General features: G+C 37.6%; 1 protein-coding gene across 9 annotated transcripts in view; it reads right to left on the minus strand.

Annotated features, from left to right (window-relative positions):
- Window positions 1-338: 338 nt before the first annotated feature.
- Window positions 339-26,279, minus strand: part of LOC112982743 (polycomb group RING finger protein 3) — an 89,802-nt gene continuing 63,861 nt past the window's right edge. For 4 of the 9 annotated variants that reach the window (XM_064502926.1, XM_064502928.1, XM_064502927.1 and 1 more), the window contains 9 exons: window positions 24,941-25,146; window positions 23,063-23,180; window positions 17,395-17,491; window positions 14,694-14,749; window positions 13,584-13,694; window positions 12,981-13,069; window positions 11,582-11,719; window positions 9,227-9,307; window positions 339-7,433 (listed from right to left, as the gene is read on the minus strand). In XM_064502926.1, coding sequence (XP_064358996.1) covers window positions 7,386-7,433; window positions 9,227-9,307; window positions 11,582-11,719; window positions 12,981-13,069; window positions 13,584-13,694; window positions 14,694-14,749; window positions 17,395-17,491; window positions 23,063-23,171 — 729 coding nt within the window. In that variant the 5' untranslated portion in view covers window positions 23,172-23,180; window positions 24,941-25,146 and the 3' untranslated portion in view covers window positions 339-7,385. The remainder of the gene's footprint in view (window positions 7,434-9,226; window positions 9,308-11,581; window positions 11,720-12,980; window positions 13,070-13,583; window positions 13,695-14,693; window positions 14,750-17,394; window positions 17,492-23,062; window positions 23,181-24,940; window positions 25,147-26,279) is intronic. The other 5 variants (XM_064502930.1, XM_064502931.1, XM_064502929.1 and 2 more) reach the window with 2 other exon arrangements.

A 26,279-nucleotide genomic window follows, 5' to 3' on the forward strand; every position in this document is an offset into this window, starting at 1 on the left:
TGAGAATATGAAGAACTATCAGCTAGAGCTTTTTCACGTTGGATTACTTCTGCAGGGAAATAAAATGTATTTTGCTACTCATTAGCTACTGGGCAGTTTTATGCTTTCAAGGCTTGCAAACATGACTATTAGCACAATTTCTTCTGTGAGACTTTGGAATTTTGCACTTAAACTAGAATCGTTTCTACTCTTCTTTAAGGGATCAGTGACTGTGTTCAGGTAATGAGGGAAATTTTTTTTGTCCCATCTTATATTTCTGTTGTTTAGGTTTTTTACAGTGTACAATCCAGTCTAGTTCTAAACGACTCAAACTACCATAAAGTAATGGAAATGAAAGATAAAATGTTAAAGAATTTATTTTTTTCTGTCTAAATCAAAGCCAGAGGACAGTCCAAATCACTACAAGCGTATTATACATGGAACAATACAAAACATGACTTATGACAATTTTTCCAAAAAGTTTTCACATTCACAAGAGATGCTGATGGCAGTGCCTTTAATAATTCCTGAAGTGAGGTATACATGTAAGTCATTCCTCTTGAAAACCTGAGCAATTTCCTCATGACATATATGCCAATTAAAGAGTCCACAACTTGTGTGCAGTACTATGTCCTTACATACTTCTGCTTGCCTAAGAGATTCTTCTCATAACTATTCCAGCATTTATAGAGGTTGGAGAAATCTGTAATCACACTACCATAAAGCAGAATAGTTCCATTCTAGCACTTGTTCTTCTCTAGAAGTGGAACTGTTCCTGGAATTGTTGCTGAAAATACAAAAAGGGAGGAAGCAGGCTGAATCAGGCCCGTCATTGATTTACTCATAGATGGAAGTGACCAACATTACAATGTACAAGGGAAGTGTCAGAGCCACTAATAATGAGAGTATGAAAGATTTAGAAGATGTCATGCTTGCTCAGGCAGAATTAGTGGTAACATTTATTCACTTTTATTTATTCACTATATGTAGACAAAGTGACCCTCCTGAGATAAGTTTCTCATGCTGGTATTTAAATGAAGTAAATCAGTGGCAAAATACCTAATCTGCTTAGGACAATTATACGTGGCTACCACTGATGCAAGCAGGAAAAAAAACTGAACTTCAGGACAGTCCACAATTGTTGGCAATTCCTAATAAGCCAACAGCAGAAGAGCAGCCCTTCCAGACCTCTCAGTATGAAGAGTACACAAGTCTGTATATTTTCATTACTGCATGCAGACACTGCAAGGAATTCACCTACTGTAGTACCTGCTTTGCAATTTACTGTAGTATCCAGATTAGAGTATTTAAATTCATGTCAGCTGAAAAACAAAACCAAAAGCTCATGATCTGTTCTGGACTTAAAATAGCTCTCAAGGATTTTGAAGAAAAAAGTCTTTTGAAGTTACCAAAAGGGCAAATGGCAATGTCTTCCAAACTGCACATTAGACCAATCTTTTCAAAGGCAAAACACGTTAATTAATCTAAACTTCCTATAGCTAAGAGACCTTTTTCCTAGCTGATTAAAAAATAAAAAAAGAACATCAAATATCTCTCAGTCCTTAAGAAATACAAAATCAGGATTTGTGGTGGTATGCTTTTCAATTTGACATGTTTCCAAGCAAATGTCAAGCGTTCCAGAATGCTGTAGTCTGCCCCTGTACCTCAGCATCATGGGGTAAGGGCGAGACTGAAAGGAACATATACAGGTGGGTAAAGTACACTTCTATCCACAAATACATAAATTGCCAGAGCAACTGTTTTCTCCTTGCAGTTGAAGCCACTTTGAGTAAGCCAGTTTGAGTAAAATGGGCAATAGGCATAAAGATTCATTATGGTTATGCATGCCACCACTGTTTCAGTCATACTGTGTTTGCTCAGTCCTATGGTATTACACTGGCTAGTTCCTTATGGTCTCAGGAAAAATAGGACAATAACTTCCAGCCTGAAAGGATTTCAGTTAGTTTCTCTGCTTTTATTAACAAGCATATAATATTAATTGGCAAAACACTGGATACAAGCTTCACTATCATAAAATTAAAACATTAAGCAATAATCCCAAAAGGCTTATTCAGACAAAAACTAGCCACCAATAGTACAAAAATTACACAGCAACACAAAGCATAAAAAATGTAAACTTTCAAATGAAGCTAAGCCAAAAAGATGGTTTTACACCGTGACAGTTTCAGTATCTTTATTATGCCACATATGAGGATAAAGGCTTAGTGGTTGCACTGGCTTATTGTCCCTTAACCTTAAATTATTCTTGCTGCAGAAAGAATGAAAGAACTCTCCTTTTGTCCAGTTAAGTCACTTTAATTAAAGATCCTATTAAACCAATACTTTTGAATTTCAAAGAAAAAAAAAAAAAGATACTTGAACATCAGCCCAGTCTTTAAAAGAACAGGACTACATCCTGCAAACACTCCTAACACATTGGCATGAACTATCCCACCAGTTTCAGTGGAACCATCCACGTTATAAGCAAAGTTACCCATGTAAGTGTTCACAGACTTCGATATTTAGTCCCTACCCTGCAATCTGATCTAAGCAAGTCATTATGGCTTCAAAAGATTTCCAAGAAGCCCTAAGGATCCACTTACATGCATCAAACAGCAGGACTGGAGCTTTAATGGGTATATAAACGTATCAGAACTCCATGGTAAAACATGAATGTTGGCTTGCCACAAATATCAAAACATGTAATCAGGTAAATTGACGAAAGCAAAGATTGAAGTAATGGTCTGTATTCCTTAAGTTCCCTCTGCAATTTTTTACTAAAAGAGACAAAAGTTAAGACATCTCAGCTACAGTTAATTATACGTTATGCAGAGATTTTAGTGCGTAGGACATTTTTTTCTCTTGTTACCAGCTTTAGGTGGAGGAAATGAAGTGCAGGTTGCATTAACATCTCCAGCGAAACGTTCAAACTGAAGTGGTTACCTGAGGAAATACACAAACTAGATTTTTCTGTACAGTCCAGCCTTCTGTATGAAATGCATTTAAGTACTATATAAGCTTACTAAGATACATCTGATGATGTACAAACTGGTTGGCTTTTTCCTACTATATTTAGTTCAATAGTAAGATTCGAAATGTTGTAAAGCAGGCTAGTTGTATGGTTACATTTACCATGCAGTAGAAAAAAACCTCAATGAATCTCCTAGGACTAATTATGTTGTTATAAAGACAACAGAGCCAGATAAGCTTTCAAAGGCTCATAGCCTATTGAAAAAATAGCACCATCATAGCTGTAGTCTGATATTTTGTAATGGTCCCATGCCCCCAGAGGTGATAGTGTTGTGTATGCTATTGCACAACCAGTAAAAAATAAATATTCCCAGGTCAGATGGTACACACAGCTACCAGACATAACAATGGCACAAAACAATTTCAGATAGGCTGCAAGTCTTGCCGATTGCTTCCACAGTTCACATTAAGGTTTCTTGCCAGATCATTTATTTTAAAATATTGCTGACAGGTAGTTCTTGCACTTACACAAATTTAAAATCCCAAACTTCACTCTTAAAAAATAAAATAAAAGCTCCCCAAATAATAGCTCCAAATAAAACCCATTTGAACAAGTGAAAAAATGCCATCTACATTCCTTTTAAATTTATCAGTAAGTAGATGCTACATTTACAATTTAAACATATGCCTAATAAATGCATGTTTCAAACCTATTGCACAAAAGCATAAGTAATGCTCTTTATCCATACAAAACAAAAACACACAAATAAAAGCTACTCTAACTCAATGTAAAAGGAAGAAGCTTGTAAAAACATCTTACAATTTCATTTTATATGCCCGTAAATAAAGCTGGACCATTGAAACCAAAAATACTTGGATGGTAAAATAAGACAGAAGGCTTAAAATAGAATAAATAATTTTATAAAGTTAATTTTTAAAACCCCAAATCTTATTTAAATTCAATATTATATATTCTATCTGAATTCTATATCTTTAATGAAAACTATATTTAATGAGACTCTAAGCCTGGGTGATTCATCAGTCTCATTACTGCTGAGGATAATGCAACAAGATACTTTTTTACTGCAATTATTTTCCAGCGTAAGCTATTGTGAAAACTACTTCACAGTAACATCATCTTCACTAAAGCCAAAATAAATTGAACATGACCTCACTAGGACCAAGAGATATCTATGCTGAATCCGACTTTCTCTCCAACTTTGAACACAATCAATATTATTTTACGCAATATAATCTTGATATAAAGTCTTATAAGCTTCACTCAAGTGTAACAGAACTCTGACCCAAAGCCCTCACTCTGACTTGAACTCAATTATATTGTAGTCTTTTTATAAGGCAAGAGTAAACAAGCATACAGTGCAGACATGATCCCGTTCCTCCCCAGGGAAAGAGTTTCTGTAGTGAAGATGTTGTAACATGTGTTTTAAAAAAAATAACTGCTCTGTGGTTTTTTTGGTTTGGGGGTTTTTTGTTTTGTTTTTTGTTTGTTTGTTTTTTTAAAAACCTCTGAGGTTTTATCAGTTTAAACACATTGCAAAAGCGGAGTTATACATAATTATGAGCAAAAACCAGTTATAGGTATTAATACTGGCTTCAGTTTATGTACCCATATAGATATCAACAGTTTTCAATATATATTGATAGCACCATAACAAATTCAAGTGATTTCAAAGATGGTTACAAACTTACAAATATATATTCTATACTGTAGATCGTTACAGCAAGACCAAGTTTTGAAAGGCAGAGGGCCTTCTGAATTTGCGTGTTCATAACTAACTTCTCAGTTGTACAACTGCACAGGAAAGTACTAAAAACCCAACGTACTTTAACAGCACTGCATCTATGTGTGATCTTAGAAAAAGTTTCTGCATTACACATTCTGAGGTAGACAGATCATGTATATGTATATATATACACATACATATATGTACACATATATATATATATATATGTATTTATGTTTTTATTAAACCCTTAGACTATAGCTGAACCACCTTAATCAAGATGCTGTCTGTGGGCTTGAACTCTATGTCTACAACAGATAGAGCCAGTGTCTGTATATTCAGGGTGCACAGAGGATGGACATTTACAGCCATGTTTGCACTCTTTGGGCCTCACTGGCTAAAATCAGTCCCTATTTACGCTGGGACAGTGATAATCACATGAACAGCTCCAGAAAGGCCCAGCATGTCAATTTGTGCACACGTCCATTACCACCTGTACTCAATGTTTTATGAAAAGATTAGAAAAAATGTAGACTCCTGTGATCTCACCTGTCTTTTCTACCACTTCAGTTAATGCTCACTATAGATAAAAGCTCAAATGTAGGTAAGTGAGTCCTGACACAGTAAGGCAAAACTAAAGCCACGTTCTAATTCCATTGCTCATACACACGCGTGTGCAGACAACAGACATACACACATGCGCGCACGCACACATACACACAGTCTCAATGTGGAAAAGTTCTGCTTAACCCAAACACTAAAATATAGCTATCTCAGGTCCTCATTTACAGAGATAGCAGCCCTTTTCAGCCTTAGTGGGGCCTCCATTCCATCCCCGTAGTTCAGAAGGCTCCTCTTTTTTTTCTCTGCTTGCATTCTTTGCGATTTCCTTCCCATTCATATCTGTGATTATAAACAAAAATGAAGAACCTGTTTTCAAAGATAAATAAGAGAAGCCGGAGCATCCCTCTGGCAGCAGCAGAACTAGGAAAGAAGGATCGAAGATTCCATAGAAGGAAAGCGTGGGAGACATGCTGAGGAATGTGGTGCATTGAAAACAAGAGGCGGCAAGAGAATTTAAAACACTTGCATAAACCTCCTGCAGGATCAGCTTCCTGTTGTCAAGTAATATTTTAAGCAATACTTTCTTGTAGAAGGGGGGAGGGAACACAGCTGGAGGAAGCAGAGCAGTGTTAATAGGTAAACTGATTTTCTTTTCCAAAGATACTTTATCAAACAATAACAGGGTTTAAATACTATATATAGAAACTAGCATTTTCAGCTGACAGAAAAACTATTCCAAAAGTTAGAGGATTAATAATTTCCAGCTGCCACCAATATGCATAGCCTATTTTCAGTGACTTGACATCTGTGCCAAACATACTCACAACCGTACTATGTATGCTATACAGTATACAGCTTGCAGAAATCACTTTCAACTATTATGTATTTTAAAAAGCTATTTCAAAAAGCTTTCAAACAGTGCAGCGAACCCTGCTAAGCACTACTGAGGGTGGGTTCTGTAACAAATATAGATTTATGTGTGCATACATATATACACACAAACATATATAAACACATACACATACAAATGTTAGCTTGCGTCCATTAGGGCCAATGCAAGCAAATTTACCAATTAAGGCCAGAAGGTGCTACTATAATGTAGTCTGACCCCCAATATAGCTAGTAATTGCACTAAAGGAAATGTTGCGGTTTCGTAAGAAAAATGATAAAATAAAAATATAAAGCTGCTCAGCAATCAAATGAAGAACTTGTGACCAGTGAAGTGAAAACTGTGCAATATCACCCAGTATTGCCCAGCAGTCATGGTTTCAATACCTAGTGAGAGCAAACTGTCTCTAAAGCAACAACTGATTTCTGCAAGCCTCCACTATATAAGACATGTCTACTTTTAAAAGAGTTCACCAATCTAGTACTTTTGAGTATTTGTTGTGATGTGGTGCAATTTATGCCACAGCAAAATATCAGGGCACATTAAATCAATTGAACTTATTTCTATTAACCTTATCAAATCAACATGCAAAGGGGATATCAAAGCTTTACTAAAACATAAAATATAGGAGACCAATCATTGGGCAAAACTAATGAAGTTACTGGATTCCCAGATTTTCAGGAATTTTTCAATGCAGCAAAAATAAGTATCACCACTTACTATATCATTAGGTACGTTCAATGCTCTACAGAAAAACTTGATAAAAGCCAATGTGAGTCATACTACTCAAGACAGGAACACCTTGCAAAAATATAGTGGATAAAATTCTTAAAAGTATCAAGACATGAAAAGTAACTAAATGCAATTTGGTGTCAAAAGCAACTTTTTAAAATCACCCCACAACATTCTAACTTATTTCTGTGTAACTGCAAAGAAACAAATCAGGCTGAGCTACGTGGAACTATGAAGTATTTTCAGTATCTGTAAACTTAGTGCTGGTAGTGTCTTGTTGAGTTGTGATTTATCTCTTTCGTACAAAAAAGTATAAATATTTTCTGTCTAGCAATTCAGATAACACATCCCTAGAAGAAATATTCAGAAGGATAGTCTGCTATGAGAGCGCTAGAGTCTTCCAAAATTATTCGGCTGGTTTGTGTCACGTGACTAGTGATGCACTAAGAAGGTGCCAGATGATAGTCTCTGCAAAAAACTATGTCCAGAAGGACAATAAAGTTCTCTCACAGCAAGTCCATTTTGGGTCTGTAATGCAGCAGTAGAGGTGCTTTCTGCAAGACAGAAACATCAGACATGTTAAGAAGTAAAAACAAAATTATTCTATTCAGTAGAAAAAACTTCTGTTTCAGAAACTAAATCTTAAACAAACTATCACAATAGTAGTCCGACCTGTCAAAATGTCACCAAGACACCTATCTGTGGAGCTCAGACAAGAGGTGAAGAATCCTTACTCTTTTGTCTCAGTAATCAATCACCTAAAGACCAATCATTTTGGGTCTTACTATTGAGCTCAGGAATCCATTCCCAGCAGGGCCAAATAGAAATGTCTAGAGAAGAGCATAACGATACGGCAACAATACACCAAGTAAATAGTGAAGAATATTCCCAGACTCCAGCCATTATTCATTCAGGAATTTCCTAAGCCAGATGTGGTACTGTTTTGTACTTAACTTTCACTCAGTTCTTCCTCCCTGAATGTATCCATTGTTTTTTGAATGTAAAAACTTGTAATATCCACAACATTCTGCATCAAGGAATTCCACGAGTCCTGTAAACAATCGCTTTCATTTGTTTGTTCAGAACCTCCCATCTACCAGTTTCATTTGCTGTCCTTCATCTCTTTTACTGGAGAAGGAAGTTTGTATTTGTTCCCTTTTCCATGAGACTCACAATTGCACAGATTCCTATGACGAAGGTGAATAGTATATTTCTACAGAAGCACACCCAGTGTTCTCCTTCAGTTCTGTTCTTTTCATAATAATCTACAGCATTTGTTTTATTTTTTTTCCATTAGCTCTACCACTGAGTATACCTTTACATCTTTGAAGCCTCATGAGTTCAGTTAGCTCAGAGTCTTTGAGTTGTTTGTAGACTTCAGTCCAGTGTTTTCCCCAGCATGCATCCTTTTACATTTACCCACATTAAATTTAAGATGCCAGTTAATCACCTGTCACCCAGAATTGTGAAGGCTTCCTTCAGTGCTTTGTCAACCTCTGTCTTCACTATTCTAAATAACCACAGTGTTGTCAGTGAACCGTCAGTATACTATTCAAACCCTTTCTAGATCATTCAGGAATGACATGATAAAGATTATAGCAGGATTCCACTTGTGGCCTATCTGCATTGCAAGGACTCACCACTAACTTCTACACTGTATGTCCCTTTAGAATCAATTTCTCTTCACACAGACAAAAACTTCTTCCCACTTCCACTCGTACCTCTTCTGAGTATGCATCCAAAGTTCTGCCTCAGTGTTCTGCTGGAAGCATAGGTTGTGTTGCTTATCCATTATGAATACTAACTCCTTCTTCAAATACTCCCAAATACCCACACAGCGTTCTGTGGATGTGACTTTCCTCCTAGATGCTCAGCTTCACAGCATTCTTAAAACCGTTTTAGTAAAGTTGACAATTTTACATGTGTGATAACTAACACTCAACGTAAACACCGAACTATTTATTGCTCAGCTTTCAGGATTTTTGATTTTGTTTAAAAAAAACTACCACCAGCAAGTCAAATATATACTCAGCCATTTTTAACCACTTTTGACTTAACCTGAACTAAAGTAGACAAGTATGGCACTTACTCCCTCTCTACACAGTTGATGTTACATCCCCTTCTCCCTTACAAATTACATTTCATTCCCTTTTCCTTTGGTTTCTCTGGAAACAAAATTAATACCTAGTTCTTAAAAATGCTATATTAGATGTTTATTACAATATATCTTTTTACTGAGTTTACAGTTACTGCCATATAGGCCCAAACGACTTTTTATTTTTTTTTTTTTAAAGTAAGCCTTGTTCTTTAGTCATTTCATGATTTACTTGGAACAACTGTGTCATACCTTAAATCTCCATCTAGTAACAACTACAAATTTGAGTGTGTGGTCCTTGCCAAGAATCTCTTCATTGCATAATATGTCCAGCTGATGAAAAAAAGAGGAGATAATTAACTCAATGGGACACAGTATATGAAACAATGCATTTCAGGTAATACTATAAATGTTAGACGACTTTTTTTTTCCCCCCCCTCCTCTGAAGACACTGGAACTGTTCATCTTTATAGCTGCTCAAGTAGACAAAAATGGCACCACGAGACAAAACAGAGAGATAGAGAGAGTTTCCTCAACATAAAGTGATGAAAGACTGTAACTAAACCTACCTAGGGAATATTGCATGAACTGGACTTTTTAAACTTAGCTTCTCAAGCAGTACTAATGCCCTTTTTCCAAAGCATATGTGCTTTTAAAAAGGACAAATAAAACGGCCAAAGAGATGCAATTCACAAATCTTATTTAAAGACAGCTTTGTCATTTAACAAGCTGTGAGCAATTTTTTCATAACACCATGCAGCTGACTTTCTACTTCAAAGATCCATTTTTAAAAGCTGTCTGCCGCCCCCTTTACATATTCTGTTTATAGTTTTTTGCAGAGACTCAAGAGTTGTTTTTCCTTTTCTATCTCAGTTTTTAAAGATCTTGATATTAGAAACAGTAAGGGCACATATGTAAGAATGTGAGATCAAATGATTACCTGCCAGCTGAACTAAAACTGGTAGTATCTATGAAAATGTTGTTCCACCAAGGTGGCACATACTGATAGGACTTTATCACACAACCCAGGAGGGCTAGACTGTTCATGCAATCCACTGGCACAGCTTAGCTGGCCAGCATTAACTCAAACCTGAAATATAGCCACCAACCAACTGCCCATTAGCTTGAAGTCTTCTACCATGAAACTATTACTACGTACTGACACACTAGTCACACAACAATTTGAGCGCCCTTTAAGAAGAAAAGGAGGTGGCAGAGGAAGAAACAGAACCCCTGGAAGTGCACAAGTACTGTTTAAATTTAAGTTTGTTCCTTCAGAAAGAGCCCAGCAGGCTGTTACATCACAGACTGCTGCAGTGGAAAGGACTGCTTAAACAGCAAAGCAAAGCTTTGTCTGTAAGAATAATTCGTTTAAGGAAAAAAAAAAAATCCCCATTTTCCACACTGACCATAGGTATGTTGCCTGCTGGGCCACAGCCAGGAGTCAACAGCTTCTGAGCCAGCTGCTGATGGCAACACAGGAGATGTTAGAGTTTTGAGTCAGGAAGGCTAGCTGTGCTTTGGGAGGTACTCTAACCACAAGACAGAGTGGTTTGAAGTGCAGAGAAGCTAGGAAGGAAGAACCAAACAGACGCAAACTGGCAGTTGAAAAGTTTGAGCAGGAATGTGTTGACATTTTGGACTGCAAAGCAGATGACTTGATTTGAATGAAAAATCTTAATGAAATTTGACAAGTCAGTGACATGGTGTGAGGTTGGGAAACGGCAGGCTGAGAGTCAAACCAGATGCAAAGAGACTTATGATCAAGACCCAACAAGGTGTTAAGCAGGGGCTGCATTCGCAGGTTTGCCATTAAGTGTTAATTTGGGACCTGAAATGAGAGAAGCAAAGAGGACAGAATTTCCTTTCTTTCTTTACCTTCACCAAAACCTCTTCCCACAAAGTGACTAATTAAGTATTCCCCGTAATGGAAGGGTAAAGTAGGTATCTGATAACACTCCGCTTGTGGTAGGCATTAGCTAATACTACATCAGGTTAAGCTTCACCCCAAGCACAGAGAAGAACAAAGTATTTGTGCTGCTTTTCCTCTAAGCTGGGTTTCAGCACTGCTTAAGTGTTACTGCATATAGCCTGCAAGGAGTGTGTATTCTCTGCAAGAGCGAGTATAATTGAATTGAAGTGGTCATACAAAACACTTTGCTAGAGTCAGTTTGAATGTGTACGGAAGCACATAGCCAAAGCCTTTTGGCACGACTATTTACATGTGGACATGAAAAGATGCACTAAGATGCACTGCCAACTAAATGACAAGTACTGTACAAACCCAAGAATCAACAAGAGTTACAGTTTCATTGTATTATTCAGGATGAGGAGGAGGAGGATGGGAAAACTAAAGGAAAGATGACCAAAAACCCTAAATTAAAAGCAAAAATAAATCTGAATGAAAAAACAACCATTTTGTTTAAACTCATCTGCTTAGCTTATAAAGGACAAGAAAATGGCTAAGTATTACATAATTCAAGAAATGGTGTATGCCTCAGGTTTCTGAAAATAAAATCAGATTGGAAGACACAGCTTTGCGAAAGAGTAATGCCAGTTTTCCTACGACGCTTTTTCCAAAATCATTTTTAAAAACCAAAATATTACCTCATTAAAAGAAGAAAGGTTAAGTTTTTTGGCAATGAACTTCTTTAGATGCAAGACTGTTGCTTGTGCTGAGCAGCGAATCCATTTTCGCTTCAATCCACGCAATTTGCTGCTATTGCATTCCAAGCAGATGCTTACCTTTAGGGAAAAACAAACAGTTGGGGTTGGCTGATACAATTTTCTGCAGTCCTCATTATGTATTCCATAGGCAGCTTTTATTAGTCCAACAAAATAAGCTGAAAACATAGAGGACTAGTATTTCTTAAACCAAAATGCATGCAGTACCACTAGAGAACACTTAAAATTTTGTCCGTTCAGTGATAAGCACCATTCCACCCAAAAAGGATTTGGGCAAAAAAGTTAATGGAAGAGTTCTTTAATATATTGGAACAAGACTGCTCCAATCCAACTTCACAGGTTACAACTAGTTCAGGAGGAACCTGCAAAGCCAGAGTGAGATGCATGATAACAAACCAAACTTTTAATGATTGCTTCTAATGTAACCTCTTGCTTTCACTGCAACTGCTAAATCCAGTAATATATTTAAATGTTTAATTCATGTTTAAAAGACTGCTTCAACATTTAAAATGAACAGATGCAATGATGTAACAGATTTTAAAATTCAAAGAGTAGCTGCAAACAGTGGCCTTTCAAATTCTGTGCTCCAATTCTCACTTCTTTTCTCATCCAGCTATTTTGTTATTTGATTTAAGCTGTTTGTGACAAGGTTTACTTGCACTATGCACTAAGAGGATCTAGTGCAAGATACCGTCCCTTTGAAAGTTACCTTACACCATCACTGAAAGGAAAATTGATCCAAGTTTAATTTACGCTGCACACAGGTATATATAAACAAGATGGCCTGCTTCTTCCAATAGCAGATTTTATTTTCAAATGTAATTTGCATTTAAAACTTTCTACCAGATTTCCTGGTTTTGATATTACACTTATGGTGTAGGGCTAATGCTGTCTTAGCATCAGAGGTTTAAAATAAAATAAATAGCAATTTAGCAAAAGTACAAAATTTTTTTAATCATAATTATTAATACACATTCAATTCAGTATGTCAGAATGGCACAGGAACACACCCCTTCAGAAAGGGACCCCAAATAATTTGAATTTATGTTGAACTGAAAGTCACAAGAGACTTCTGCCAATACTTTGGAAACCTCAAAGAAACAGAACTACCAAATCTTAATGAAAACATCTCAAAAAGTATTCTTCACTCCTGCCAAAACTCAAAGATAAAATTCATGTTTACGCAAAAGCATAGGGGAACATATTATGTTGTTTATATCAGAAGAAAAAAAATCCCTGAACAGTTATTTATCTTCGACAAGGTATCACAGGACTAAAGCTAAAATACAAGATGAAACTAAAAAATACCCTATGAGCCCACCTGTTCATCACTTCGGTGATAGTCATTATCTTCTTCCTGTTTTTCCTCAGACGTTTCTTTGTTTGAATTTTCATCTGTTTTAGTTTCACCTTACAGAAGAAAGCAGATATGTGGCATAGCACCCAACATCAGCAATTCCTAAAGCTAATATGATTCAAACAGCACAGCTCAGGACTGGGATATAGAATGATCTTTGCTTTTCCCAAATTGTGGTTATCTGCTTAGCCAACACTAGCCCCACACACGAAAGAAAGGAACAAGTATACAGCACAATCTTCAGTATAATCAACTGCTAGCCACTCAAAAGCTGGTAAAATGAGAATTCCCATGTAGGCGCTATTACGGAGATGCCCTTCACCAGGACTAACTTCCTATGGACAGCTAAAAAGAAAGATTCTGAGAACAAAAGAGAGGCAAAGCTACAATCCCACACCCACTGTAATTTACAATGCCACAGTGCTATAAAACAATTATGATTGTAATATATGATTTTTTATATATATATATGTTATATATGATTGTAGACACATACCTCTGACAGATTCTTTCAGCAGTCTACTAGCAACCCACCATCCAAGACAGAAAAAACAAAAGATCATTTACCATTCCGATGGGAATCCAGATGCTGCTTTGCAGAACATGTCTCCCCTTTGATGTCCCCTGGTACTTCCATACCCAGCTTGTGATAGAATTCCCTCTGCTTTTTCATTTCCGCTGTTTTAAATTGTAAATGTTAATCCCTGAAATAATTCTAGTGCAATATTTATGAAGTGATTCAAAATCCCTTCCCTGTCAAGTAGAACAGGTTTGCCAGCAAAAAGTACTATTCTCTACCTCTGCTGTTGTATCAAGTCATGCCAGAGATAATTCTCTAGCAGTAGAATACTACCAAATCATTTGTGTAGCTACTGTTATACCACTACTATTAGCATAGGTGAGACAGATATTAAATGCTATACCATATTTTAAGGCATACCTGCAATATTTCAACCATACCACTAGTTTCACTCCTAATTCTGATTTTCAGTATGCTATAAATAATTTCTGTTTTTTTAAGCTTGCTTACTGATGTCTTAGAATGTTCTGCTTTTGCAGTTTAACTAGATTAAAATAGTCTATTTAAATGAAAGTTGTAACACAACACAGAAGAAAGTTATTGAGTAGTTACTGTAAAGCATTTCTTTCATTGAACGGATTGAGTCTCAAAGAGGATTATGAAAAAAAAAAAACAAATTAGAAGTTACCTGCTACCAAAGGGGTCATGTATTAGAAGAAAGTTTCACTGAAACTAAAAATTGTTCTACAATTACATTCTACCTCTGAAATTTCTGGAAAGCTGGCGCAATAGGCGTAAGCACACAGTTTAACAAGAACATATGAGAGGTATACTATGCCAACATGTAAAAGCTGAACTGCTATTCTACTTTATGTAATACTACTTTTCCATGAAATATTCCCAGCATTTTCTCACTTTTTTTTCCCTCAAAAAAAAAAAAAATACTGCTAATACTGTTCTAAAATTAAATTACTCTCTCAAAAATAGAGAAGTAATATCAGAAATGGAACAAACACAGGCAGGCTTTCCACTGTTTTTTTCTTAATCTCCCACTCCCTCCCTCCCCAACACACACCTGCATCTTCATCACCTCAAGCTTGCTTTAATGTTAAAAAAGCAAATCTGCATTTACTAAAATAGGTCACACCACAACTTACCTTCTTGGAGGCCTGGCACAAGCTTGTAAACAATATCTTGCATTGTTCTGTCATGGCTAGAAGGAAAAAACAGAATCACAAGTTTGCATTAGCCACCTTGATTCAAAACATTTCACTTAAATATATTCCAGTATTAAATTGGCTGCAAAAGTCCAAATTCTTGTCAGAAATGTTTCAATTCTCAAATCAATATTTATATCAAACAAGAGAGGACAGTAATAAGAAAGTAATTCAGGGAATGTCCAGGCTAAGCCAGAAACTGACAGAAACCCAATGGAAGGGAAAAGAAGCATGGCCTTGACTATCTAGAAGATGGCCTCCCACCCACATCAAGGAATAGTCTCAAAATTCCTTCACAACTTTAACATAAAGGCATTCCTAGTACAAAACTTTTTGTTACCCCTTCAGTTCAATTTCTCACATTCCTAAGTTATTTAGTTACCTTTACTGTTTTTTCTTGTTTTGCTTTTTTTTTTCCCTAAAATGCAACAGTCCACAGAAAGAAAATGCAACAGAAAGTTTGACTTCACTCTTAAACCAACATTTTATCCATGAGCAACATTACATAGCTCAGAAGCCTAAAGAGGTAACATGGCCCAGACAAAAGAGAAGGACCAATCCCACATATGGCAGGAATTGGAGGGGAGGCAGGTTTGATTCTACACTTGGATCCGCAGCCCATATTGATCCGTAGTCTAAAATAAGTCACTCAAAGAAACAAAACACTACCTTAAATTCCAATTCAAAAGCAAATTCAAGGCCAAGTCAAGCTGCTGTGAGGGCATTAACCCAAACGGAGTTTGCAATACCAAATATTGGATCTGATTCCTAAGGAGAACAGGTTTATGAGAGTACTCAGGTTTCTCATCAACTGAGATGATCGATTTGCAGCAGTGGAGACCAGCGAACCACCACAGAAACAGTGACAAATTAGAGATTTACAATCAATCATTACTCTTGTTTAAGTAGCTGTACAAGAAGGATCAAAATATCAGTAACTGTAAAATTCATATAATTTCAAGAGGTAGCAATCACATTTGCGCAGGTTAGGTTTTTCAAGCATCACGTATCAATTGCAGGAACACCCCCAAAAATATTTCAACATAAATGAGTCTGCCGGACATCACTACGAGATCACAGGTGAGAATTGCATTCACAATTGTGAAATAGGAGATCCCCTCAGTTTACCTACTCCCCAAATGAATGGAGATGAACTGGAGTGCAAATCTATGTTCCAAGACATATTGTAAAACTCCTTACTATCAATTCCTTATTCCAAAAGGAGAGAGAAAAAGTTTGCAAAAACAGGCTGGACAAAAGCTATTTCAATCATGAAGGGCAGTATTTTGTAAAAAGTTCTGGAAATATACTTCCTCTGAAGAATATTTTAATTTTTGAAGGAGAACAGAGAATCTAAATGAAGAAGGGATCAGTTTTCAACAGGAAGGATGATGGGCATTCAGTGACCACAAGGAATTGCTAAATTCCCTTGCTGTACTCAACTTGAGGCTACGCTTCCCAGCCCCAAACTTCTGAACCAAGGCATAGCTGCATTCCTGTAGTTTTATAGGGAACAAAGATGCTGTTTTAACTGACACTTACTCCTTCTTGCCTACTGGCATCTACTTTCAAAGCATACACTTGTATGGTGTATAATGAGAGTATATCATTATTCTTGGAAGCTATAGAGACAGCATAATGAGTTTCAGGCTCCTGAATGAGAATCAGTTTTGAGCAACTCAGAAACTGTTTTCAGAACATCAAGAGTTCACAGTGAAAGCAAAAAGAGAAATCAGACTCATTTTCTATTAGCACTGTTCCAAAAGTTATGATAGAACTGAGAGATGCACACTGAAAGCTATGCCACAGACAAAAGCCAACTTTTCATGAAGATAGGCAAAAGACCACTTGATATGCAACAGCTAGTGGGAACACACTGCCACAACACTCTTCCAGCAGGAAAAGTTTCTGTGGTTCAGATCTCAGTGCAGGCTCAGCCAAGTCACACGCTACGAGCATCTGACAGATATCTTAGAAATATGCAAATGGAAAGGAAAGTGCTGGAGAAAGACCTTTTGCAAAACAAACAAACAAAAACACTGAGAAAAAAAGAAAGAAATAGATGGACAATACCAAATTTATGTTATATCACAAAGTGAGGGAGCTCAATGTAGGGGTGAAGATGGCAAAAAAGCCCAAATCCCTCAGAGACTGCAGAGATTAAAGGCATTGGTCTAATGCTTTTTGCTGCCAGTATTCTTACCTGCACCCATGAACAGCGCTAACAGTTATTTTTCTCATGAGCCTGTTAGACAGTGAAAACCACTGTTCAGTTGACAGTCATTGTTTTCATGATTTAGTAAAAGTGTAATTCATACAGACGTTTCATATAAGAAACCTTTGCGACGTGGGCGTACAAAACAAGTGACTAAATCCCATTAAGTTTCACTGAAAAATTAACACTTAAGCACATACTTAGGGTGCTCTTAGCATGACAAACATGAATTTGCAACTCCTTAACATCTATTATGGCAAAGTTTAACCCTTATGTCCTTTACATAAATCATATTTTCTACTCAAGCTTCTTTTTAAACTAACATACTAATAAGCAAGTAAGAAAATCTAGGGGAAAGCTGTGCTGTATTAGCGAGTTTTACACAGTTTAGAGTGAAACTAGTTGTGCTTTTACTTTCACACTTACCCAATATACTGTAATGGATGGCTCTGATGTATAACAATTCTACATGTTGGACAGGTGTTGTTTTCCTCCAAATACTTCACTAGGCAGCTTCTACAGACTGAAAACAAGAACATTTGTAATTAAAAAGAAATAAAACTGTACCGGAAAATAAAGAATCTTGGTTTCATTCAATTGCAGAAAAACACATTTCAGACTTACAAAATTGAACTAGCTAGAGCAAATAAGTTATTCCTTTTCCTTAAGTTGGATGCTTTTCTAAAGAAAAGAGCTTTCAAAAAAATGGATATCCAGGTGCTATTTTACTTCTAACTTTCACAGAGTACACTACAGTTAAACTTCCACCAGAAAAAAAATTACACAAAGACAGATCTTGTACAGAAATCTCACAAAAGCTAGCAGTGATACACTGTAAAGCTGCACTCTTTTGGAACTGTTTTCATGCCCATATGCACAGTTCTATGCATCTGGTTGAAAACAAACTATTTACCTCATTTAATTTCTTTAGAGGAACAGTACTGGGCAAAGTATTCTAATTAACATGATTTTCTGACTAGAAGTTAAAAGTAAACTCCAACTCAAAAATCTGGAAAAGCTCTAGTTACCTAAATTATACTACCAATTTTCTCTTTGAAAAATCAGTGAAACATCCTTTTCTTAAACAGCAGTACTTTATTTAATCTTGGTATTAATACAGTAATCCTTAGTGCATAAAATGAGAGAATTTCTGTAACTATAGTGCCATCTACCTCTCAAACAATATGATGGTACATTTGAATAAATTAACATAAAAAATTGTGAAGCAGCAAGCAAGTGTAGTAACTTCATATTCTGTATTGTATTCTGTATTGTATTTACACACTTCAGATGACAGTACTTTTGCTGGTAGAGGTTAATCATTAGACCACACCCCATAGCTTTTGCCCAATAAACCCAGATCTTGCATTGCACTCTGCTCCAGTGCAATGCCATAGCAGCATATCCACTTGCGAGAGTGTAGCCATATGATGCTCTTACCAAGTCAATGAAAGGAGAACCCAACCGATCTTCTAAAACAATTAATTTCTCATTTCAGTAGGTCTTCTAGTTCAGACGCCAACCCTTCCTAAACTGAACTCAGTACAGGTCAGCTCAGGTTCTGGCAGGTTTCTCAGCCTAAGCACAGCAACCAAATAAACACAGCTAGATAGCTTATGGGCAATGCTATCCATCTTTCAGATCTGTTCTTTTTTCATAGAGTGAAACTAGCATTAATAAACACTCCTGAAACTAGAAGTCCTAGGGGGACAACCAGGGATCAATACGGGAACCATTCTGAAGTGTGAAGAAATAGTATTACCACAACTTATCCATTACTTGGGACACCCAAAGTTTCCTATATCCATTTAGCTTGATAAGGGTGTGCTGACTGTAGCCTCAAACTGAGTTGTACATTTTCTGGCTACATCAAAGCACACTTAAACTCTCCCAAGAAGAGGCAGAGTCTATCCTCACTCGCTTACTATTTCTTACTGCTTCATTCCTCTGAACTTTTTTCATTTCTATATCCAGTTCAAAAAAATCCAGTTGATTTCTCACCATCTTCATGACCCCCAGAATAATACCTGTTAGGTTTCTCCTTTCATAACATAGAAAAACAGTTTTCATACATACACACTAGTTCAACTCAAATCACACATGTAAAAGTGTAACATGACCTGCATATATCTGATAACCCAGAACACTCATCAAGAAACAAGTGTAAACTAGAGGAGATCTGACACTGAGTTACTACTGATTTTGCCTGCTAACTTACAGGCCTACCCATCAGCAGCAAACTAAAGATATAGTGAAGAATCAAATTATAAGACGACAATGAGAAGGACTTGTTTCCCCTAGAACTCTGTTTTTCAAAATAAGTTAGCATCATCCCTCCAAAGCATTCTTACTCCAGATCTCAGAACTACTCTGACAAAGTGGAGCATCTCTGGATTTCTGAAGGGCATGGAACTATAGTAATATGGACAAACCAGAAAAATCCCCCAGTTCTGAGTAGAAACAGAAACTGAATTACAAGGTATTGTAATGCAGCAGAGAATTCATTATCTCAACAGGCAGGACATTTTCAAGAGAGATTTTCAAGGGATGCCTTTTTAGGAACTACATTATTAGCTTTAACATACACAATACAAACAATGCCAATATGTATAAAGTTCATTAAAAACTACAAGGCTGTGCCTTTTCTCTGAACATTGTAATTCTACAGTATACACGTGGAAACAGTAACACTTTCTGAAAATAAAAAATAATCTAAATAAGGGAGGTACAAGCCACAAAAAAAGAGCTGTAGAAGCTGGCAGTGACTGTTCCCTGGCTTTTGCAGCAAGCCCTGAGAATTAATCTAAAATTTCACTCGGTATACAAGCCTGAGAAACGATGTGGCTGATGTGAATTGAGCATTTCATTTGTTTGTTTTAAGGACAATGAAAAACGACCCTTTAGGTCTAAAATCAGATGGGTGACTTACTAATAATATCATTAATATATGCTGTTAATAGCAGCAGTAAAAGATTTGGAACAAAACTAAGTAGAGATCTACCCTACTGCACTCTAAACAGAACACCATGGGAATTACAACGTGAAACTCAGGCACAGTGGACATGAGAACAGCCACAATAGAAAGAGTGACAAGTAAAGCAAGCTTAGTACACTAAACTGATGAAACGCACTCAAACCAAATACAATGGAAAAAGAAAACTGGAAAATCATGAACACCATATCTCCCCCTTGTAAGAAATTGTAAATGGAGAGCAAGTCACCTGAAACAAACATTCGTTTTTTAGGGATGAAGTCATTGCTACCAAGTAATTCCCTTCCAAGGATGCTTACGGCATGGGTCATTAAGCTATTCAAGCAACACAGTTTTATCAGGACATGAATAGTATCCTGTGACAGAAGCACTTTAGAAAGTACATAATGTTTCAAGTTGCATGGCAAATACTATTTAATAGATCAACACGGGTAGACACACACAAAGCAAATCTGCTCTTAACAGATAAAACTGGACAAATAGAAGTGCCTGGCTTAAAAAAATATGTTGGTAACTTGCAGCAACTCTGAAGATACAGCTGAAAAACACTTTTGGTAAAATCTGTAAGTTATGCTCGAGCTTTTAAGGTAAAGCCATTACTGCGGCTACTACAGAGGGTATTGAATTCCAATGACGCAGGTCTTCTGGACTGAAGGTTAATTCCACAGCTAACACCTATCTTGGGAAAGGAAACTGAGGGTCAGGACAGATTCAAAACAGCAAAGAATAGTTTTGGAGTTACCGCTTAGGACTGAAACGGTGCTTCTCCCCAGAAAGAATATTTTTACCTACTCCTTCTGGATTTCTAGGTGGAACTGTGCTCATATGTGAGCTCCCATCAAAATATTTCAAATCCTATCACACATATATCCCATGATGTCAACAACAAAGATGCTAGGATGGATTTATGCCTTCAGATGAAGTTTTCACAGAATCACAGTAGAACTGATTTTGGAAGGGAACTCTGGGGATTATTTAGTCAAACTCCCCTGCTCAAGCAGGGTCACCTAAAACAGGCTGCCCAGGATTGTGTCCAGATGGCGTCTGAACATCTCCAAGGATGGAGACTCCACAATCTCTCTCGGCAACCTCTTCCAGTGAGGAGTCACCCTTCCAAGTAAAGTTCTTCCTCGTGTTCAGACAGAACTGCCTGTGTTTCAGTTTGTGCCTGTTGCCTCTCGTCCTACCACTGGGCACCACTGACAAGAGTCAGACCCCATCCTCTTGACACCCTCCCTTCAGATATTTGTACACATTGGTAAGATCCCCCCTCAGTCTTCTCTTCTCCAGGCTGAAGAGGCCCAGCTCTCTCAGCCTTTCCTCAGATGACAGTTGCTCCAATCCCTTCATCATTTTAGTAGCCCTTTGCTGGACTCCCTCCAGGAGCTCCATGTCTCTCTTGTACTGGGGAGCCCCGAAGTGCGCACAGTACTCCAGATGCGGCCTCATCAGGGCTGGGGAGAAGGGGAGGATTAGCTCCTTCGACCTGCTGGCAATGATCCTCCTAATGCAACCCAGGATACTGCCGACCTTCTTGGCCACAAGGACACACTGCTGGCTCATGGCCAACTTGGTGTCCACCAGGACTCCCAGGTCCTTCTCCGCAGAGCTGCTTTCCAGCAGGTCAGCGGCCAGGCTGTACTGGTGCCTGGGGTTATTCCTCCCCAAGCGCAGGACCCTGCACTTCCCTCTGCTGAACTTGATGAGGTTCCCCTCTGCCCATCTCTCCAGCCTGAGAGAGAGGTCCCTCAGAATGGCAGCACAGCTCGCTGGTGTATCAGACACTCCTCCCATTTCTGTCACATCAGCACACTCACTGAGGGTGCACTCTCTCCCTTCATCCAGGTCATTGATGAATAAATTGAACAATACAGGACCCAGTGCTGACCCCTGGGGGACACCGCTAGCTACAGGCTTCCAACCAGACTTTGCACCACTGAGCACAACCCTCTGAGCTCTGCCATTCAGCTAGTTGTCGGTCTGTCTCACTGTTCACTCATCTATCCTGCACTTCCTGAGCTTGCCTAGGAGGATGTTATGGGAGACAGTGTCCAAAGCCTTTGTGAAGTCAAGGGAGACAACCTCCACTGCTCTCCGCTCCTCTACCCAGCCAGGCATCCCATCATAGGAGGCTCTCAGGTTGGTTAAGCATGATTTCCCCTCGAGGAATCCATGCTGACTACTCCTGAGCACCTTCTTATCCTTCACATGCATGGAGATGGCATCCAGGATGAGGTGTTCCATCGCCTTTCCAGGGATCGAGGTGAGGCTGACTGGCCTGGAGCTCCCTGGGTCCTCCTTCTTCCCCCTTCTTGAAGACTGAAGGGAGGGACATTTGCGTTCTTCCAGTCCTGAGGCACCTTCCTGATCACCATGACCTTTCCAAGATGATTGATGGTGGCCTTGCAATGCTGTCTGCCTTCTTCCTTAGCCCTCGTGGGTGTATCCCACCAGGGCCCATGGACTTGTGGATGTGCAATTCACTGAAGTGATCCCTAACCCAATCCTCCCCCACCAAGGGAAAGTCTTCCTTTCTCCAGACTTTCTCCCTGGTCTCCAGGACCTGGGATTCCTGAGGGCCAGTCTTACCACCAGTAAAGACTGAAGCTAAGAAGGCGTTCCGTATCTCTGCCTTTTTTTAATCCTTTGTCACCAGGGCCCCATTCGGCAGGGGGCCCGCATTTCCCCTAGTCTTCCTTTTGTTACTGATGTATTTAAATAAATTACTCTTTATTAACTATGGCTGCTTTCTGCATAGGGACAGGAAGAGAGACATTTGTCAGACTTCTGGTGGAGAAGGTATACTGTATCAAACATCACTGAAGAGAAAACCAGGCGTACTACATTCCTTCAGGAGGAGGGCAGATTGCATTTTTGAATACATACATTACCATCTATTAAATATGCCTTCAAGTTTGTGCAGTACAGCTTCAATGTTCTCATTTGCTTCACGAGAATACATCACTTTGTTAAAAAATACAGTCCAGCAAAGCATGCATTATTTTGGCTGAAGCACTACAGATTTCTGAATTTCAATTAACACTGTTAGAATATGTTGCAAATCAAGTAAAAAATTTCTTTAACAATTATACTCCTACTTACAAGTATGTAAGCATTCTGTTACAGTGGTAGCATCAATAAGGTATCCATTGCACAGACGACAGGTTATATGGGCATTAATGTCCCAAAGCTTAATCTTTCTCGTTAGCATCTTTGGTGTCTGTAGAAAAAAACACATTATATAGTAACACAGCTGTAGCGATTATGTAATTTTGGAATAAATGAGTAAATAGAATTCATCTTAAGGATATGTTCACACAACTTAATTGTCTTATAATAACTTCAAGGATTTCACAGAAATGAATGGTGAAATAATGTGAAATCCACATTATTTTACAAGTCAGAGTTTCAATAGCAGAAAATGGGCTTCCTAGCATGCTATTAATACAGTTCCCTTACTGACCAAAGGACTTAGATTTAAGGTGAAATACTCCTGTTCTATTCATCTAAATAATTGCTTTCAAGCTAGGAATGTGGAGAAGAAATAAAAAAACCATGGAATTTGAGAATTGAAAAGTCAGAAGAAGTCAGTCCCATTTGGCTGAATATGTCTAACCACACTTCAAATGTCTGCCTTATGCCGTTATGGTTAAAGCATAACTTTGAAGATGTATCTGCATAATGGAGCTGAAAAATAAACATTTTGGAAGCATGTTTTATTTAAAATCGAGTCAACTAAAGCAAACATTACAAGAAGTGTCTCATTGACAGAGCTACCATTTGTTGTGCTAAGAAATGTGAACTAGGAAGCTTTTTTCTCTTCAGAGCAAAGGATACCATAGCTACCACTAAAGGCAAGAAAAATCAGAAACTAAAAATGAAATGGCTTTTGTTAATCTTTTTTGCAGCATCCTCCATTGCTGTCAGACAAAACAGGCTGTAAAACCCATGCCTTAACAAATAGACCATTATCTTTAAATATAGAGATACTTTATTTTTCAAAATATATTGAGAAAGAATTGCACTGTCAACATAAGTGGACAGCATTAGAGTTGATTAAAAGAGCAGGCTAAACTGGCTTATAATCTATTACAACTGGTTCCCAAACTTCAGTTGTCACTAGATCACATTGTTCTCCATTAGAGTGACTTGACTCAGCCTGGCTTACAAATACTAGTTTTAACTGAGTTTGTTCTGGAATATATTTCACCATTCAAATTCTGAAATATTTTCCCCAAATTTCACAAAAAAATAGCAAAAAAGGTAGCTTGAATCTTAATTTGTCTTACTCTTTTCCTGTGTTTAAGGAAGTGGTACACTAAACACAGAGAATTATCAAAAGGCAAATTTTTATACTAGTCCGAATGATACCAGCACTGAACAAAGTTATTTGTACAATTATATATACAAGTATACAAGTATACAAGTATATTATACTCCATCATAATCTATGGAAAAGCATTTTCCTAACCAAGCTCTTTAAGTTCTGCATTGTCAAATGTGAAACAGTAATTGAAGCCTTCTAGTTCTCAAGGCTAAGAAGAGATACAAAATCCAAACCTGTTTTACAGCATTTGAGATTTCATAATTACGCTAGTAACTAGCTGTTAAAGAGGAATGAAAGCACAACTTGTTTGTGCAGTACACAAGATAGGTCAGAATCTACACTAGGGAATTGGATTACTTTTATAAACTCTGTTTTATAGTTTTGTTTCTAACCAGTCACATATTTAACAGTTTCAAGTTAGTCTACAAGGTCTCCAGTTAGAGAAGCTACTGCATGAACCTATGCAAAGGGAAAAGCTATTTATCACCTTTCTTGAGAAAAGTTCAGGAAATGGCTTCAAACCACTAGTGAAATAGAAAGCCAGTTCTTTGGAAAAACATAATTCATGACAGATAAAAGAAAAATCAAGCCAAAAGGATATCTAAAGAGGCAAACATACAGGGACAATATCAAATACAACTCTAGTTACTTGCCTAGACAGGAATTCAGCAAAAGGTACTCAGGATCACCATGGACTGAATCCAAGCATTAGGGAGGATGAAGAGCCAAAGATATCACAGTGAGAACTGAAGCACATAAATAATTTCTTCTCTAGAAAACATTTTACAATTTTTTCCCACTACGGTAGAGAAAAGTACTGCCAAACAAGGCATCACATGACGTAGCACTAGAAAAAAACCTGCAACAAATAAAAACAGCTCAGATGGAACAAGGTATTGTTAGAGCTATGAATGAATTACAGAATGAAGACGGTAAAAAGACTACAAAACAGCCAGATTAAAGTAAATTTTGCCAGAAAAACAGAGGATAGCAAAGGTAATACACACATGTAAAAAAAAAAAACACTCCACAGACTGAATGAGAAACAAAAACTGTATACTACTTCGGCAAAAGAAGAATACATATCTAGGAATTCCCAATTAGGGTAATCAGCCTGCTGAAGATTTTATACACCTTTCAAGAATTCTGCCAAAAAATTCATTAGCTATTTAAAGAACAGAAACTGGAACCTATTAGCAAGAAGAAACAGTATGGGGGAAAGTTTTTCCAGGGCATTTGCCATTTCAGTGTCAAAAGACAACACAAACTACAGTAAAAGATTTCTCCAGAAGGCCTGGCCCACACTGCTAACTTGCAGCTCCTAAACAAGAGAACAAACTGTTTCCTGCACATGCAGAGGCCTTGACATGGAAGCTTCAACACAGCATCAGTCTCCAATAAGCAATGCAAATTTTAAGGTCTATAAGTAAGCTGTCTGTGTCAGATTTCACTTTACCCTGCACCTTGTGCAACTGAACATGTTTCCTCTATTGGTCATTCCTTCCTCATAAGGAATTACAAAAAAAAAAAAAAAAGGCAGATACATTCATAACCACTTAAAAAGGAAGCAATGAACTAGCAGAGAAAAATGGCACATTACAAAGATGTCAATTTGGTCAGATGAGACATATTTACAGATCCAGGCCTTGGAGACAGTTTGGATTGCTTCCCAACTGGTTACAGGGGAGGGAGCCTGTCTTGAGTCTCAACAAGAGGAACACTGTGCAGAACGAACACTGATTTAGTATCTGAGACACTGTTCGTTTATTAACCTTTCCCTTTAAAGTAGTATCTGAAACAGGAAGTTCTGAGCCAGTATCCGTCTGAACTGAGATATGTTGTTTAGAGAGGGAAAAAGAAAACAATCATTTAACAAAACTACTGACAAATATAAAGAAATGGAAGGACTGAAATTACCACCTCCTATGAGGAATTAAAATCATTAAGAATAGCAACAAATTAAAAACTCAAAAAGTTCCAGATTCATCAAAT

The sequence above is a fragment of the Dromaius novaehollandiae genome, chromosome Z (genome assembly GCF_036370855.1).
Source record: "Dromaius novaehollandiae isolate bDroNov1 chromosome Z, bDroNov1.hap1, whole genome shotgun sequence".
Taxonomy (NCBI): Eukaryota; Metazoa; Chordata; class Aves; order Casuariiformes; family Dromaiidae; genus Dromaius; species Dromaius novaehollandiae.